At 38.6% G+C, this 19,313-nt stretch overlaps 4 protein-coding genes across 4 annotated transcripts; 2 read left to right on the forward strand and 2 right to left on the reverse strand.

Moving 5' to 3' along the window:
- Positions 1–3,136: 3,136 nt before the first annotated feature.
- LOC112203471 (F-box protein CPR1) lies at positions 3,137–4,231 on the forward strand. The gene has a single exon (XM_024344438.1). It carries the CDS (start codon positions 3,137–3,139, stop codon positions 4,229–4,231), a length of 1,095 nt encoding a protein of 364 aa, XP_024200206.1.
- A 2,980-nt stretch (positions 4,232–7,211) lies between these two features.
- LOC112203472 (putative F-box protein At3g21120) lies at positions 7,212–7,817 on the forward strand. Its single transcript, XM_024344439.1, has one exon. The coding sequence runs from the start codon at positions 7,212–7,214 to the stop codon at positions 7,815–7,817; it is 606 nt and encodes a 201-aa protein (XP_024200207.1).
- A 2,097-nt stretch (positions 7,818–9,914) lies between these two features.
- On the reverse strand, positions 9,915–12,993 carry LOC112165950 (BES1/BZR1 homolog protein 4). Its single transcript, XM_024302664.2, has 3 exons — positions 12,409–12,993; positions 10,156–10,913; positions 9,915–10,075 (listed from the first exon to the last, which is right to left on the reverse strand). The coding sequence occupies exons 1-3, from the start codon at positions 12,622–12,624 to the stop codon at positions 10,072–10,074; spliced, it is 978 nt and encodes a 325-aa protein (XP_024158432.1). The 5' UTR covers positions 12,625–12,993; the 3' UTR covers positions 9,915–10,071.
- Positions 12,994–15,810: 2,817 nt separating this feature from the next.
- LOC112202016 lies at positions 15,811–19,271 on the reverse strand. Its single transcript, XM_024342923.2, has 4 exons — positions 18,521–19,271; positions 16,973–17,090; positions 16,594–16,874; positions 15,811–16,507 (listed from the first exon to the last, which is right to left on the reverse strand). The coding sequence occupies exons 1-3, from the start codon at positions 19,171–19,173 to the stop codon at positions 16,614–16,616; spliced, it is 1,032 nt and encodes a 343-aa protein (XP_024198691.1). The 5' UTR covers positions 19,174–19,271; the 3' UTR covers positions 15,811–16,507; positions 16,594–16,613.
- Positions 19,272–19,313: the final 42 nt, after the last annotated feature.

The raw sequence follows: 19,313 nt of genomic DNA on the forward strand, positions 1-19,313 counted from the left end.
TTAGGGTTTTGTAATTGGGGATTTTGGTAAGTTTCAAATTGGTAAATGGTTTTGGGGTAAAAGGAGCGGGGTGCGTAATGCGCACATAGTTTCCGTTAACGCCACGTTAGCGGCGAAAGATTTGTGGGGATATGTGTGGCATAGAGGATAGAAGGATTTTCTTGCGAGAGAATGTTGGTCTCACCGTCCGTGGATGTTTACGCCGTCACAGACCAAGTGCAATTCAGTTAAGGAAAAAGATTTTTTATTTTTTTGGAAGTAATCTCTAAAATGGCAGAGTTGATACCTAAAGAAATTCTGTTCTCGAATGTCAAATTGTGAAACCGACCAATTACAAATACTGTAATTGAACTTGTCACCGCACTAGATATCGAATTTGGTTCAACTAAGTGGATAAGTGATATGCAGAAGTCGCAAATTAAAGCAAAGAGACCGCAAGGATCAATCCACGATCGTAAGGCTCAATCTAGAGTTCTAGACTATGTGCTACAGTGCTACACAGTGAATTGCTTGAACCAAAGTTTTTGAAATTTTTCAAAACATCTGGAATGTTTGTATTTCTCCTAACTACTTTCTTCACCCTACATTCTTTTCTTACACTACATATATTTTTCTTGTTACAAGTTTATTTAGTTCACCCATTTACAGTACTCAAAATACCCTTTTCCAAATGTGGTTTAACTCAAATTCTTAAACTATTTGGCTTCCTCTGCATCTCGAATTCTTTTTTTGTTAGCATAACATAATCTTAAAAATGATGAATGCTAAGAAATAAAGCGTTAGGCCTTAACGATGAATAAAGAGATTAAAAATTAAGTTTAAGTACGTGTTTTGTAGGTTGTAATAAGAAAAATAAATTATAGGATTAAATTCTGTTTACTACCCTGTACTTTCAAGGGTTCGTCAATTCAGTCCCTGCACTTTTAATTTAATCAGAAAAGTCCTTGCACTCTCCAATTTCATCAAATCGATCCATTCCGTCACTATTCCGTCAATTTTCTTTGTTAAGGTGCTGACGTGGCACTTTTTCACAGGAAAATTCCCAAAATACCCCTACAAGTATAAACACAAACTCTCCTTCTTCTTCCAACTCTTCTCCTTTGAGCTCACTTCCTCTTCTGACAAACCCTCTCTGCCACCCTCAGACCCAAGTCCCTCAAATCCCCCTCTCTGGATTCCTCACTTCCCTCCAAGCCCACCTCCCAATTAATTTCACAGTAAACATACTTAGACCAAGATAACAATATCACCTTCCAGCACAACAAGTTTTGCCTTTAATCAATTTGTTCTAACCTCTTTGCTATACAGAGTTCAAAGTCTAATTAACAAACTTGACCCGAACTCAAAGTTCAAATGTAAATCACCCACTTCAGTAGCAAAATTCAAGATTTCACTGCCAAGAACAATCATAACATATTTAGAATTCCAAAGCCAATTCAATGTAATTACATATCAGTCCGTACTCAATTTTCCAATCAGTTTCCATCCAACCAAACTTTCAACAAGAAATCTCTTGAAGAACAGTTTCATTCCAAGAACTTAGATTTACCTTTGACAATCAATTTGAATATCAATTCCTGTTCTGTGACTAAGCCAGCACCATAATTGAACCAAAAATCCGGAGATGCCGCCGTGAATAGTAACCTCGGAGGAGACCAACAATACCCAACTCCTCATTTCAGCAACTCTTCTCTTCTTCTTCTCCTTCTTCCAACTCTTCTCCTTCTTCACCTCCTTACTTCCTCTTCCAACAAATCCTCTCTGCCACCCTCAGACCTAATTCCCTCAAATCCTCCTCTCCGGATTTCTCACTTCCCTCCAAGCCCAACTCCTCATTTCGGCAACTCTTCTCCAAACCTCATCACACCCATCATCAACACACAATTACAATGAACCCAGAACCTTGTGAATCGGATTCTCCAACTTCGTCCGGTCCAACAACGCCAAACCCAAAACGGAGTCGGCGACAGAGTGCTCTAAGGTGGAGCAGCTTTTCGGAGCTCAGATTCGAACCCAAAATCGAGGCCAAGAAAGAAGATGATCCAATCCAGGGAGAAGCTGATCCGATCTAGGGAGAAGACAACGAACGAGCTCCGATGGGCTTGGGGATGTTCTTCGGTGGCGGCTGAGCGAAGACGACGTCGGCGGCGGTGGTGTTGTCAATGGCGGATATGAGTTTTGGAGAGAGAGGTGGTGGGCTTGTTCTGATTTGGGTGGTTACTAAGGGTGAGGGAAGGACGGAGAAGAAGTGGGAGAGAGAGGTAGAGAGAGGTGCTTCTGCAGGAAGAGGCTTTGAGTAAGGGTATTTTGGGAATTTCCCTGTGAAAAAGTGCCACGTCAGCACCTTAACAGAGAAAATTGACGGAATAGTGACGGAATGGATCGATTTGATGAAATTGGAGAGTGCGAGGATTTTTCTGATTAAATTAAAAGTGCAGGGACTGAATTGAGGAACCCTTGAAAGTACAGGGTAGTAAACAGAATTTAATCCTAAATTATAATTTTATATTATAATATTTTAGTCTTTCATTAAATCATAAACTTGTAGGATGAAGAAAGTAATTAATAAGGTAGCAATAGCCGCACCCAAATATTTATTAATTTTGAAAGATTGTTGCGTTTTTCCTAATTGAACTACATAACTTAGTCTAATGTGACTAGGTATTCTATTCCTAGTTAGATTATGTTCATAATCTCAATAGACTATATTTACTTCCAAGTTTGAACTTTAGGAGCATATTTATGGACTAATTCTAGCCAAAATTGAGAAAATATAAGGTTTCAAATTTTTTTTTTTTTTTGAGTTGGAAAGATCATCCATTATCAGTAAGCCACGTGATAATACAAAACCATAAAATAATTACCCACTAACGACGGTTACAGAAAAAATCAGTCCCATTTAACTTCCTACGGACCCACGCGTTATCAGAAGAGGAAAAAAAGTGTTTTTTTTTTTTTTTGTGGTCTGATAGGAAAAAAAGTATAATAACAAGCTCCTCTTTTGCTCATCAACTTCTCCAAACTGCTTGCAGTCATGACTTCGATTTTTCGTTTCTCACTCATAAACACTGTTTTGGTCATCTTTCGAAAATCTCGTAGATTATGTCAAAATATTATCTCGGAGTCGAGTCATACAATGGCAGTACCCGGCAATTTTCCTGAAGATCTCATAGAAGAAATCCTCCTGAAGTTGCCCATCAAGTCATTAATCAGATTCAGCGAAGTGTGCAAATCTTGGAATTCCCTGATCAAGAGCCCTAACTTCATTTACACCCAACTCAACCACACTATCCAATCCAACAACCAAAACGACTCTCACCTACTTCTACTGGAAGGGCTTCTCTCTTCGACTAAGATTTTCTTGTTGCATCCAGCACATAACCCTACATTCGACGTAGACAAAAAGCTTACGGAACCCTCCGCCATCAACACAACTGCAGTCTCTTTCTCATTAAAGAACTTTTCTGTGGTCGGAACCTGTAATGGTCTGGTATGCCTTGCTAATTACATCCATGGTGTTGCAGTAATTTGGAACCCCATAGTTAGAAAGTATGTGATACTGCCTAGTTGTAGTGTTAGGTCATTGAGTGGTTTTGTGAGGTTTGCTTTTGGCTACGTTTCACGTACCAATGACTATAAGGTTTTGAAAACTGTTGTTTGTGATCAAAAGCCTAGTCATGTTGAAGTTTGGTCACTGGCGAGGGGTTCCTGGATGAGTCTTGATGCTGCCATTATTCCTCCGGACTTTAAACCTCGAGACTATAGCTACTTGCGATATCCTTTTGTTAATGGTGCTTTGCATTGGGTTGGTCTGCGACATGGTGTTATCATGACGTTTGATATGTCCACTGAGTTATTTGGAGAGATAATGATGCCTGAAGTTGTGACAAGAGATGCAGAAAACAAATTTATATCCAAATACCGGGAGTCTCTCGCTTTGTTGTGTAAGAGTAATGAAAATTCAATTCACATATGGGTGATGAAAGAGTATGGTTCGGCAGATTCATGGATTCAATTGTCAACTTTACCCCAAGGAAGTTGGACTCGGCCATTATGTTTTACGGAGAGTTGTGATGAACTAGTGCTTCAAAGGGATGGTGTAGGGCTGCAATCAGTGGACCTTAAGAGCAAAACAGTTAACAAGTTACCTGTTAATATATACCTGTACTCCATGAATTCTTATACGGAGAGCCTTGTGTTACTTGGGGATTCGAATGCTGTCTCTTATTAGGAACTACTAATAAGTAAGAAACATGAACATGTTGGAATAGTTGATTTTAGCACTTGCTTTCACTAGGGCGTTTTATTTCTTCTTCCTAAGTTTAAACAGATGTCATTCGTATTAGTTATGCTAATTACATGAATGGTACATATGGGCCTATGTATATCATTGTCGTTGTGGTTTGGCCGCTGTTAATTAATTAGATGCATGGCGAGCATTACATTGATTTCTTAGGTTCTCAAGCGCGCCATATATTGGCGTGATCATGATAACCCTTTTAACTATGGAGGTCTGTCCACCCTTGCTTTATTGACTGTACGCTACCCTCATTGCTTCCATGGTACATGAGTTACACACATATATAGGTTTTTTTTTTTAGCGCTTTTACGATCAAGATTCGGTGTGGGGGATAATGTTTGATAAATGATTTGAAGGGATATGTCCTAGCTTTGATACAATTAATAAACAGGGTGGATTACACTTTGATACGTTTTTTTTTTTTATTGTTTCTTTTTTTTTATGAATATTACTCTTTGTTACTTTGTGCAATACTTTACCTGTAAATTAAATGGCTCAAGTCATCAAGTGATAGACCAAATTAAATATTCAAACCTAACACGTGTAGAAACTAATAAGGTAGATCATTTGGTAATTTGGTTAACGAATTTAGAGTCTATAGCACTACTAATGTTTGATATTTCCCTTAGCTGTTATTGCTGGTTTTGCCGGGTATCAGTTTTGGAGTAGATGCTTGAAAAAGAATTAAAAATGGGCTTCTGACAATAATTAATGCCTCTATTTTAGAGAATCGATATTTGAGAGAGAATTTGTTGTACTTTCATTGATAATAGGAACCTTTTTATATAGACGAAGTGGTGTTAGCTCAGTGGTTAGAGCACTCACTACCTATGTACGAAGTCATGGGTTCGAGTCACCATGAGGGCACGAGTGAAACCCTTTGATCCTCTTTTTAAAAAATAATAATAATAATAATAATAAAAATTAAAAAAAAAGGAACCTTTTTATATAGAGAATTACAAGCATAGAGGTAAAGTTGTATATGGAAACATAATCGTATAATGATTGTATATCTTCGAATATCTCCGAGAATATCTCTAACATAGACCCTCTTATAACATGCACAAGTAACCTAGAGTTTGGGCCAAACACATATTCTGGATTTACTTGAACAACCTCTATCCTTTTTATATTACCATAGAAAGTAAGTTTTTTTTTTTTTTTTTTTTTTTGTGGTTCTATTAAGACCTCATAAATTGTTAATTGGACCTCCCTTCATATTTTGGCACCCTAAACTTCCAACTAAGCACACCAAACAACCATTATCATAAACCAAACACATATCAACAGGATCATGACTTTATACAGAGTGATCAAACAATTTTTTTTTTATGACAGAAAAGAAACTTGTAGAAAAAAAACTACAATACACCCCCTCCCAACTGATTCAAATATAATACTAGGAATACAGGAAGACCAAACTCGAGGACTAGTATAGTTATAGGTCAAAGAGGCCAAATGATCTGCTACAAAGTGAGTGATCAAACAATTGATCGATTAGCTAGTTTTCAATTAACTACTTGATCGAATATATATATATATATATATATATATATATATATTATCCAGAGTGAGGTTAGGGTTTAGGGTCACTTTTCGGGTCGTGTATCTACATCTCAACCGTTCAGTTTTTAGGTACTAATATGTAGATTATCTCTGCAAAATTTCAGCCAAATTGATGGTCTTTAAGGTCTCTAACTCGCTTGAACCAATGGACGAACTGAATATGTCCAACCTGAACCGTACTAGCTTTAAGGCAGTTATCAATGCCTTAACGACCATCAATTTGGCTGAAATTTTGTATAGATAATCTATACATTAGTACCTAAAAACTGAATGGTTGAGTCGTTGAGATGTGGATATGCGACGGAAAAGTGACCCTAAACCCTAACCTCGCTCTAAAATTTCAGAGCGAGGTATCACTCTGGATAAAATCTGTATATATATATATATATATATATATATATAAGGGCCATTTCACTAAGAGATTTTTTTTAGTCATTTTACCGGATCTATTGTGGGACCCACTTTTTGATAGCATTTCTGCATCTCGACGGTTCAGTTTTTAGGTCCTAATGTATAGATCATTTCTGCAAATTTTCAGCCAAATTGGTGATCGTTAATGTATTAAACTGGAGTATATCAATGGACGAACCGAATCTGTCCAACTTGAACTGTTCATTTTTATAATTGTAAATTACAGTTATGAATGCCTTAATGATTATCAATTTAGCTGAAATTTTTTATAGATGATCTGCTCCTATAGACCTAAAAACTAAACGGTTAAGATGTGAATATGTGATCGAAAAGTGGGTCTAATAAGCGATCCCTCAAAATGGCCAAAAAAGGAATTCCTCACTAGAATATCCCTAATATGTGTGTGTGTGTGTGTGTGTGTCATAATTTGAAAACTTAGTCATCAGGGTGAGGCGATGAACAATTTGAGGAACTTATGGATGTCATCCTGATATGGGATATGATAAGAATTATTTATTTATTATTATTATTTTTTTGCCGAAAGCACGAACTCGATTGGGATGAGTTTTGTTTTATCTATTATTTGTTTCGGACAAATTTGAGTTTTAAAAGTTTCAAAAAATGAGGAGGTCAAAATACCAAATCAAGAGATATGAAAAATAAAAGCACTCTTTTTCTTTTTGTCCCCTTCTTGCGTAAAAAGCTAGGAATTTTTTTTTTTTTTTTTGAAAGGAGCTAGGAATTTTATTAGTGTTAGGACTTAGGAGAGTTTTATTTATTTATTTTTTGAAATAAGGAGAGTTTTATTTAGGGTTAGGAGAATATATATAACACTGTTCATATATCGAGCGTCATATCTACTCTCATATAATACATAGCCCAAACCCCAACAAACCTTCCATTGAAAATCTTATTGTGGAAATTGATAGTGGCAATGTCTGGTAGCTGCTATTTTCCAGAAGAAATCATAGAAGAAATCCTCCTCAATTTGCCCATCGAGTCTTTAATCAGATTCACCGCAGTGTGCAAGTCCTGGAATTTTCTGATCAAGAGCCCTTCCTTCATTCACACCCAATCCAACAAGCAAAATCCCGCTCACCTACTTCTATTATGTCAAAATCATTGGCTTACTCGTTTCTCCTTGTATTGGGATAACCCTAATTCTTTCGATGTATGTAGAGTGCTCACAGGACCATCCGCCATTAACACACCTGAAGTCTCATATAAAGTGGAAGGAACCTGTAACGGGGTAGTGTGCCTTGCTGATTACATGCATCATGCTGCAGTAATCTGGAACCCTTCAGTTCGAAAGTATGTGATATTGCCTAGTCCTACTCGTACCCCACTGACATATGCAAAATATGCTTTTGGCTATGATTCACAAACCAATGACTATAAGGTGTTGAGAATTCTGGTAGGACGTGGATTTGTTGGCCAAAAGCCAATTCCTGTTGAGGCTGAAGTTTGGTCACTTGCGAGGGGTTCCTGGATGAGTCTGAATACCGCCCTTATTCCTCCGGGTTGTGAACCTCATAATTGATCTTCTTCTATCAATGGTGCTTTGCACTGGACTAGTCTTTCCCACAGTATTATCCTGACGTTCGATATATCCACTGAATCATTTGGAGAGATGATGATGCCTGAAGTTTTGACTAGAGATGTACAAGGTCATTGCTTTATGTCCAAATACCAGGAGTCTCTTGCTTTGGTGTATAAGCAGGGGAATGTACTCCACATATGGGTGATGAAAGAGTATGGTGTGGCTGATTCATGGACTCGCTTGTCAACTGTACCCTGGAACTTTTACTGGATTACGCATTTATGTTTTAGAAAGAGTGGTGAATTAGTGATACAAACGTCTGGTGTAGGGAACCTGCAATCAGTGGACCCTAAGAGCAAAGAAACCAAACAGATGCCATATATTTCAATGGTAGTCTATATTGATCCTTTTGTGGAAAGCCTTGCGTTACTTGGGGAACCCAATGCTCGGTCTTACTAAGGGCTACCAAGTAAGAAACATGAACAGCTAGGTTGGAATTGATAGTCGATTTTAGCACTCGCTTTATAGACCAGATTCTTTTTTGAGATGATTATATGTTATATTAGTCTATGTATGATTCCAATTGCGACTTGCTTGACGTATGCGGTTTTCCTTGAAATTTTTTTTAATCCAAGATGTATAAGTTCTCGTGTAAATGAATGAGTACTGATCATCAAGTAATCTTTTTGCTGCTCAATCAATTCTATAAGTAAATTCATGGTAGGCTAGCAAGCTACACAGAACAACCACCCAATCGCGATGATTATAAACTTGATGAATTGATCAACTACTGCAGCTCAAGCAACTCTCCATTATGATTCAGAGTTTCTTTCTATGGTTTGCAACTGGCAGTAATTATTTTCCTTTTTCTTTTCATGTATTGTATGCTCGTTGCATGATGACTTCCCTCGAATCTGTGCTGAATATTTCTGTTTTGAATTTGTTGTGTGTATTATGGATGTCTCTCGTGTTCTTATCAAAGGTATATCGCAAACTAAGCTAATCCTGTCGAAGATGTCTGTGGATGTACTATGAATTTGTTATATTTTGAAGTTATGGGTATGAATGTACGATCATCTGCAACTTGCAGTAATTTTATTGTTTACATTTCAAAGTAACTGTAAATTTTCTAATTATAACCCTTTAACTTCGGGGCTCCTTCAAACATTGAATCGATATATCCGACTGTTTTCAGTACTTTGGAGATCATCATTCCTTCAATGTAAGTCCATTTTCTACGATTAACACATTTTATGCAATGTTTATTCGATCAAGATTCTGTTTTGCCAATGTTGCTGCTAAATCATCAGAAAGGATACGTCCTGTTACTTTTGGTTACTTGAAGATGATTTCAGTATGTCCTATTTGATCGTGTTCTGCAGCTGATTTTAATGCGACTAGGGAATGATATCTCTAATATACCTATCTGATCAGAGATGGAGTTTAGTTCTTTCTCCTGGTTTAAGATTAGGTTTGTGAAATTTTGAAAAAGAAAGCTGCATGTAATAAACTATTTAGTCCTTGCTGTATTATAAGAGACACTGAACGGTTCAATCTGAAAATGGGGAGTCAAGAACAAAGTCAATGGTGAACTTTGGCAGGAGACTCCCAACGGTTTTCTTCGGTCAAAAGATCTTTACAAAAGAAGATTCAAAGAGACACACCTATTGATTTTCAGTATGAAGGAGTGGGTTAGTCCACACCAGCAGCTGTCTTTTTCTATATAAAGTGATTTCTTTCTACAATACCAAAGTCTAGTAGTAATATACTTCTGAATGCACAGCCAAATGAGAGGGAACCAGATCACTAAAATGCCAATTGCTACTAAACAGATACTAAATGTCAAACAACATACAAAGGCCAAAAGCAAAGCCAAAAAAAGGACCTTCTGTTTCTCGAAGATTTTAACCACTGAGTTGCACCACAAATTCTTTCAAAGGCAGAAGCCAATTCATACATGTTACCGGTCCTTCTCCAATGATATTGGGTTACAAGACACCTACTATGGGTTGTAATACACCCCAAACCTAGAAATGACTAACTAACTATGACTTTAGCAGAAGATACATTCTAGAAAAAAAAAATTAAAAAATAAATAAATTGAAACAGAGCAACCACGTGGTGCTCACCTTGATTAGCACAAACAAGAACTCAATGTTCATAGTTTCATACAATAACTAGTGATCTCTCACTTCGAGCTCCTCTTTACAAGCACCATAACATAATATGGTTCAAGTTCACTTTGTCCAATCGTTTACCTGTAAATAAAATGGTAAAAGTGAGTAAATTAGCACTTCGAACATTTGATCTACCAAATTAAATTATCCGACCATCATACCTGGTTTTTGAGCACCCAAGAGTGAGCTCTAAATCATCAGATCCGGATTCTTCATGAATCCTCTCGCCTTCCCATGCCTTAACCAGCCCTGCTGTGTTGCATGATCCAAATGCAAACTCGTCAGAAATCACCTCAGACATTGGAATGTCCGCAGTGTGATCAGAGCCTGCTGCAATGGCAGGAGAGCATGTCCCACTCTGTCCAGGAGTCCACATTCGAGAGCCTCCACCGGCTAAAGCCTCTTCCTTGAACCCAAATGGGTTTGAAGAGACAAGGCTAAATGTTGGAGAAGTTGGTCCATGGGGAATCCGAAGCCCAGAAAACCATTCGGGATCAGGAATAATCTGCCGGCCAGGGCTTGGTGGAGTAGAAGATGGCAGGAAGGAGTACTGCTGCCCACCCCATCCTGGGCGGGCAGACTGTTCGTCCCAGTCCGTGTTCATTCGGGGTGTTCTGGCAGTTGGAGAGCTCAATGGAGGAGTGACAGGAGCACTGATAGAACCACCATGGATGTAAATATTTGGTAGCTTGGAAGAGGAGGCTGAAGAGGATCCGGATGAGAGATGTTTTAGCCATGGGATAAGGGAACTTCCTTCAACATTCTGATTAGCAGCATAGGAAGATGATGCTGGGCTAGGGAAGGAGGATGAGCCAGGGCTTGGATTGTAGGAAGCATAGTTACTTGGGTGGTAAGATGAGCATGGGCTAGCAGCTGTTGATCCGTCCACAATGTCCTTGCGTTCAACAGGCTTGCATCCCTGCAAATATTTGAGATGGTTAGTGGCACATAACAAAAAAAATAGCATACTTAATAAAGTTTTTTAAGTACGTATAATTAACCACAAATTAATTTGAACAGTGAATTTGCAGAAAGGCGAGATGAAGTTCCATTAAGAGCATATTAGGCTGATAACAAAGAAATATGAAAGATTCCTCATCCATTACAGCCTTACTTGCTATAAGTAAAGCATAACAAATCATCCATAATGTAATGGGAAATGACGCTGATCTTCTTTTGAAGCCACTGTGTCATTATATCCATGCTTCTCATCCCCTTCTCATTATCAACACTCTTAAAACCTTTCATCATTTGGAATAAGTATCTGCAGTTTGATCCAAAACATAAATCCTTTTACTGCTAAGTCATGAAATATGAAGCACGCCTATGATCTATTCAGTTATACATCCTGTCAAGTCTTCAAAAGGGTTTACTCAACCTTAATGGTATGATAACTATCAGTCACAAACTATACTTCATGACTACCATATTCCTAGAACAGCATAAGTGCAAGATCACTCGGCCCTTTTGGAACCGAAGCGTGCGCAACAAAATTGTTCCATATCCGAAGTAAGGAACTCCGGGACCTCAGCTATAGGGAATCCAATGTAAAACACTGTCCTAATTTTTGCAGGCATAGTACTCAACTTTACCATCATATATGATCAAGGTAAAGTTACTGACCACTGACCATGTACACTTTTATATTTTACTTCCTAGGGGACCATATTATGCTTTGGTAACAGAGCTGGAAACTACTCCAAATATATATAACAGAAAATTTCAATCACTGAAAAATGGCTCAAATATCCTTCAAGAACCTAGAAATACCTCTTTAAAGTATCTGCATTTTGAGCCGCAAATATTGAAAATAAGCTAAAAAAAGGGCACCTTCCACGCCTCGAGATCCACGCATTTTAATTCAGGTGGTTCAGAATAATAATCACAGGGGAGCCAAACAAGCATATGAGAAAAGCTTTGTGCCTCACGCGCAAAAGTGATTATACACAAAAGGGAAAGTGAAAAAGAAGACGAGCTGGCTAGTAGTAGGAGTAAAGCCAGAAACCTAAACAGAGCTGACTAGATCTAAACGTACACCGGAGTCAGCCAAAAAAGAAAAAGAAGAACGCAGCAAAGCAAAAGAATCTAACCCCACCACAGCGCCGCTAAAATGCGCCCCTAACGCCGGTGTACGTTAGCAAAACACCGCTCCCGACAGCACCCTTTCCCTCACGGACCGCTGCCCGCGGAGCACGTTAGCTCTAACCGCCGAAATATTAAAAAACAAACATATAAACTCCCCGAAGCTATCGAGAATTCTACGATAAAAATTAGTTACTGTTTGCGCTGTGCCCCGCACATTGAGCTAATGCAACAGCTTCTCGGCTCTAAAGTTTTACTTCTCCGGAGCTATGAGCATTAGGTTAATTTTACATTCAACGGTAAAAAGAAGTAGAAATTAAAAATTGATTTACCTTGCGGTACGTGGTGCCGTCGAGCTCGACGGTCCAACCGGCCTCGTTGCAGAGAGCTTTGAGGACCTCGTTGTTGTCGCAGTGCTTGGGGAGCTTAAAGTTGCCGTACATTCTGAGTCCGGCGAAGATCTTCGCCGCTATAGCCCTTCGCCTTCTCTCCCTCCTCTTGTTGTTCTCTCTCTCCTTCCAGCTCGGCAGCCGCGTGCCTGACGTCATCTTTCCCGCCGGTACCAAAACGACCGCGCTTTACAGAAGAAGCTGAGATTCTAAGAAGCGATTAATTGGAAGGCTTGGAAACCAGCTGGAAGCTCCGGAGTGACGACGTCGTTTGTTGCTTCGAGCTGATGAATGGAGTAGTTCCGAGTGAATTGGATACCGATCGGGGAATTTTGCGGTTGGCGAAGAGGTTTGGTGATCGAATCCGATCGGATCTGTGAGGGAAGCGGGCCGGGTTACGGTGGAGAGAGCGGGTCGGATTGAGGTGTTGAAATCGGAAAGGAGAAATGGCTTTTTTTTTTACTTTTGATGAAACCCCGGGAAAAAAAATGAGAGAGTGAAACGGGTGCTTTGTATGAAATGAGAGAGATTTTGGAGGAGGAGGGAGGCTAAATACGACGAGGACTTTGTATTTGCTCCTGTTTTATTAGTATTTTACGAGGCTGCCATTGTTACATGATGCAATGAAAATGTTCTAAATCGAAGGATAAGAACTTCTCTTTTTCTTGAATATAGGCTAAGATCTTCTCTTAACAAAAATGAGATATATATTTTTTTTAATAGAGACGACAATTTTTTTCACAGGAATGAGATGGTTATAGACTATTAAATTATTTTTTTAATTTAATTTTTAATAAATTTTGAAAAATTGAATTGAGAAGTAATTAAAGAGAAAACTGAGATCACATCAATTATGAGGGAATCTATTTGCTTCGCAATTTCTGCGATGTCATGGATTTTTTGATTGCATGGGGCAAAGTATTTGTTTAAGTCGAGAGCGTAAAAGAAAACTGAGATCATAGAAATTATGAGGGAATATCTAATTGGTTCTCAATTCCCGCAATGGCATGCATTTCTTGATTGTGTGTGACAGAGTATTTGTGAAAAATATTTTAAAACGACTTTTTTCTATATCAAGCAAGAAGCGTGCATAATGCAATGTGTTGCCGGTCTCAATTCAAAATGCAGCCGTCTATAAATCATCTAAAACACATATACATATAAAATTGCTTATAACACCTTAATATTAAGAAATCTTTGATATTGACTCCCACTAACTCTACTATCCAACACTCCGTTGCTAACAACTGTCGAAAATTTAAGAATAACGAGAGTCGAATATTTAGGGGATAAGGTGATGACACCTTATTTACCTAATATTGTGTAGATGTGTCATTGAGATGTTTCCGTGTGGGAGACAGGGCAACAAGAGCTCAAGACACCAATCGTGCTCTCCATTTCTGATTTCAGACAACTCTAGATAACCAATAGCGAAAATTGTCTCCGATTATTCTCTTTCCAAATTTATTTGGCTCTGTTTCATTCCTTAATAATAACAAATCTTTATTTGTTAATTTGATGAATTATGATTTTAGGAATTTAATTTCAAACTTGATATAAAAATGAACAATCAACCATAACTTGCAATTACCATGAGGTTGGAATATAAATATCCCAATCCAAGTCGTCTTTCGAGTCGGGCACCTGCATGCACATGGGCACTTCTCGAAGATGCTACCTAAGTTGACCCAAACCCCAACGCGTTCCCTCTAATCCCAGAAGCGTTATGCTCATTCCTCGCAACCATCACTCTGACAAAACCGTTCGTCTCCTCGACACGTGTCCACATTCGGTGCTCCGGTCCCGTAACCGTCTCTATCATACAACAGACCAGTTCGTCTCTTTTGTACGATTTACATTTTACTTTTTACCGCCGCGGTAACGTAAAAGGATCTTCGCATGGTCAGAGGTGTGAATGGCACACGGCGATGCCGACTAAGGCTAGAGTCAGACTTGCGTGGGGCACCTGCACCGCCACGTGGTGCGGCAAATCAATCACTGCTCAATAGGGTATTGTACATTTAAAAAATGTGGGCAATTTCAGAAAGAGTCTCTTTTTTTTGACTTTGTCAAGGGGAACCCAAAGACTTCCTAGGCCCAAGATAAACCCCTTCGGTGCATGTGAAATGCTCCAACTGTGCATTGTAGCACAGTGTCTGGCCACTTTGACAGCTTCAGGGTTTGAACCTAGGTTAGGGAGTACACCCAACTTGGCAAGAACCATTAGGCCACATTGCAGTGGTTAAAAAGAGTCTCTTAGGTATTGTATATTTAAAAAACATGGGCAATTTCAGAAAGAGGAGAAAAATTTCTGGTTTTTTATTGGAGGGGCGCACCACGTGGCGGTGCAGCAGCCCCTATATGCAAGAATTTCTCCTCAGGCTACTGCCTCTGTCACGTGACCCCAGTCCACACCATCACGTCGGTTCACGACTCGCTAGAATAGAGCGTGGACAGTACTCGCGAGGAGGTAGAGAATGTGGGGCGAGACTGGGGATGTGACGCATAACGTGACGCGCGTTTGGGTGACTATGTTATAATTTTGGTCTAAAATTATATAACGAGTGGAAAAAAGAAAGAACAGAATCACGTGCAGAAACGACTGAAGACCAGTCAACCCCCCCTTCTGTGGTGTTTTTTGAATATTGTTTCAATTTGAAACTCTTGTTGTTCTTGTTTGGACTGTTCTTACTCCAATCTTTATATCTGCATTCGTTGAGAGATTTGATTTTGCCTTTTATAGTGATTAAATAAAAATACGCATCACAACTTGTTAGAGAAAAATCAATTGAAAACTCGTTGTCTAATAGACAAAACTCGAACAACTACGAGATCTTGCTAAGTAGTAGCGTTTTGTGATTTATAATGCATAGGAAAATTTTAGGTAGACCATTTTATGTAAACTTTTAATTTCTCTACAGAAATTTTGAATGTGCAATTCAGGAAGTCTCATGTTACGAGGTAAAATTTCAAATCAGAACATGTAATTAAGTAGAATCACGTATAGAAGTGCAATCTAATCACAATTAGGAATCAGAATAATATCAAGGTTAAGAATCGTTAAGAATCAGGATAATATAGAAAGAAAGATACAGTTTTGCATCACAAGTAATAAGCTTTAATGAGTAACATATGTTTGTTTGTTGAGCTAACATGGTCATTTACAAGTAACAACAGACATAAGCCTCATGTTCTCAAAATCCCCCGAGAAATCCAAATCATTCATGATAATATTAGATAATTGAGAAAAGCCGACCTCCCTATTAGACTTCTTAATAACTCCAGCATTTTGACTTGCAAAAATGTAATCAAGAGAAGAGTCAACCACAATCCAATAGGTAATGCTGATCAAATACAAAAGCGACCGCTTAATTTATATCCAAAATCACAAAGATTCACATAGACGGCCAGAACTAATTAAATCACCATTCATGTACCTCAGAAGGGAACAACTCATGTTGGACTGTGATCTCCAAAACAATATAAAATATGATGCCAAAGACAGTTATAACTCAGAAGATTACATGCATGTACTGCTTGCCTAGAAGTGAAATATGTTTCTGAACAGAATATATGGGCGGTCAGATACCAGAATACCAGAAGATCTTGGATACCCCACATGGAAAGAAGCCAATAATGATGAACAACACTGAGAAACTAGTAAAAAAATGAGCTTCTTTGCAAAAACAATGGTAAGCATGAAGACATGTATAGAATCTGCTATAGAGATGTAAGGGATGTAAGAGTAAGTTAAGGATATATGATCCATCCAAGATAACAGTTTCACATTAACACGGGGGAAGTCAGATTAGGGTTTCTACAGAGGACAAGTCACCTTCGAGAAATGCTTTAGTCATAGACTAGCTTCAAGTCTTTGGCCTTAGGTTGAGCATTGATCAAGACAAGCAGATAGAGCATCAAATATGACATCGATAAACCAAATTCCTGGACTTGTGCAAGCTCAATCCAGTGGGTGAAAACTTTACCCAAATTGGTTCAATTCTTTCAATCTCGCAGATGTGCACGCAGATGTGCACCCTCACTGAAACCAAACAAGGTTCAGAAGAATAAGTAAACAATATGAAACCAGAAGAAGGAAATTGCCAAAGAGAATAAGCCACAACCTACCTTGAACAATCTAGTGTGCCTCATGAAGTAGTTTGACTTAGCTTCAAAATCTCCTTTAGCAATCGACTAACAGAAGCCTTTAAATGATCTGGCACAACCAGCTGCGGAGGCACAGATTCCAAAGCATATAGCATGATAATATTCATAACATCAGCCAGGTTCAAATTCTTGGGGTTTCCTTTCCCCACATTATTAGTTGGATTCAAATTCTTTGTGGCTCCACGCCACACACTCTTGTTCACAAACCTGCACGATTCTCTTAAGACACATTTTGAACAAACCTGAAAGGTACCAAAAACACAAGACATCAAATTTATACAATATGTTAAAAAAAATCAGTGAGAGGAAGAGAAATAGTAAGATAGGACAATTGGCTCACAGTTTCTTCTGGAATTTCAAAGAATTTGCGCAATCTTTTAGCACCAAAAACACTCTTTTTTGCAAGTGAAGGACAACCAAAGAGAGCCACCTTTTTCAAGTCGCTCCCTGATAACCATCTGGAAAACCAAATTTCAAGAGCACAGACAGGACAAGACTATCAAATTAATTTACCAGCAAAAATAGCAAAACTAGACACAAACAAACTGGAGAACCTTGATCAAATCAGAAGTTCAAAAACTTATGTCCCTAGAATCGAAATACATTTCTTGCTTAAATAGTTGAAAAGTAATAAAGGTCTCCAACTCACAGCATAATAGGTACAAACTCCATTGTAAGTTAGAGCTGCTCATGATACAATCAGATTGCTATAAATTGCTGTCTCAGTTCTTAGGGCTGCAAGAATGGTGCAACTATGCAACAAAAGGATAGTTTGAGCTTTGAATTTGTCATATTCTTTTAACCTATGTATGGTTGTCAACTTCATCTTTAAACATCCCCAAATTAGTCTCACTAAAGAAAGGTCCGGTAAAAACTAGGCATGGTCTGACACTGTAGTCCTAAATAGGTAGTGAAAGTGTGAAACCACAGAGAACTTAATAGTTTTTTCAAAGTCACTCTATTAAGAATAGGAGATCTTTAACTCCACATTGATCCCACATCAGCATGGAGCATACTTCGATAGCTAAAGAAGTTGAATGTCAATCAAGACCCTGTGGACTTTAGAGGAAACAGTTTGAAAAAAGTATGACATTTCTATATGAACAAAACCATTGCCAAGGTGTTTTTTATAAACAAAGGATAATGTTACTGTCAGGTAGGTCAATGATCCATTCATGCAACATTTCCTCCCAAACAATTAACAACTCCTCTGCTAGTCAGCAGTAGCCACCACAATTAGCCACGAGTGTTTTCCAACCAACTAAATGACAGTATATCAGATAGGATAGTTAAATTTGAAAGTAGTGTAAGAGCGAAGTGATGGAAATTCCAACTAGAATGTCTCCTTGGTGGCTAAAATTCTAAAAGAAAGGCATCACAGACTTCGTCCAGCTTAATCCCCCAATACATTTCTTCTTCTTAGTAGGTGGCTTAAGTGACTTCTTGACCAACTTTCAAACATAATAGACCCTTCCATCATCAGCCTCTATCATTTTTGTACTGAAGAATGTATCAATTTTGGCATTCCACATGCACATTATCCATTTTGAAACTCGAAAAACAGTTCAACGTTGGTTGATTGTAATTTTACATAGTAAGATTTTGAAAGCTACAAGCAGCAAAAACACAAGCAACTCACTCAAATATTAGACAATTAAAGTCAGTTGCATCAGATGAGACCAACACTTAACTATGGAAAGAATGAAACCCGCTTACCAGGAAATGGAAAGGAAACAGTCAAAAACTATAACATGTAAGCCTCCCTAATCACTTTTGTCACCTCCATTTTCGCAGAAAACAACCAAAGCACAAAAATCAATCACAAAACTCAACATAAAGTAGCTTTTACAGAAAACAAACTGTAAATTCAATAGGTAAAAATTCTTACTTTGCAATTTGCTGCTTGTCATTGGCAAACTTCTCCACAGCATACTTAATAAACCCGCGGCCATAGCTATTATCAAAGCAACTAAAATCCAACCTATCCTCATACAAAGACAAGAAATTGGCATTCGAAAAGTAGCCTTCTTTATACAAATAACTCACCACCAACTCCATTTCCGGCGACAACTCTTTACACACGTCCGACCTTTCTCTGGTCATCTCGTTCCCCGTTTCACCATCCACCGTCTTATTCGTAAACACTGCGTATAAGCTGATCCCTTTCTTTGGATTCTTGGGTTGTTCTCTGTCAGCCTTGGAATTCTGGGTTTCTCTTCTCCTCGGTTCGATTTGGGCGACATTCGGATTCGATTTCACGCCCTTGAGCTCTTGTTCTAGCTCTCTTAGGCTCTGTTTCAGTGGGTCGTCGTCGGTCTCGGTATCGGAGGTTTCGGGTTCTGGGGAAAGTCCGACGGCCTTTTTGAAAACAAGGTCCAGAGGCTTTCTGGGTTTGGTTTGGTTTTTGGGTTCGAGTGAGGAAAGGGTTCTGAGGAAGATGGAGGAGAATGAGAGAGGGTGGTGGGTTGTTTGGGAAATGAAGAGAGGGTTTTGGGGTTTAAGGAGAGAGGAGTGGGAAAGGAGGCTTCTGAAGAGAGACATGGGTGATGGGTTTAAGGGGTTTTTAGCAAATAGCAACTGCGAAGAGTGGAGATGGAAGACTTCCAAGTTTTGGTATTGGCTGATGCCAAAAGCAATTGCAATTCTTTTCTTTATTTTTTGTGTAATTCTTCGGTTGAGTG

This window comes from Rosa chinensis, chromosome 5 (assembly GCF_002994745.2).
Source record: "Rosa chinensis cultivar Old Blush chromosome 5, RchiOBHm-V2, whole genome shotgun sequence".
Taxonomy (NCBI): Eukaryota; Viridiplantae; Streptophyta; class Magnoliopsida; order Rosales; family Rosaceae; genus Rosa; species Rosa chinensis.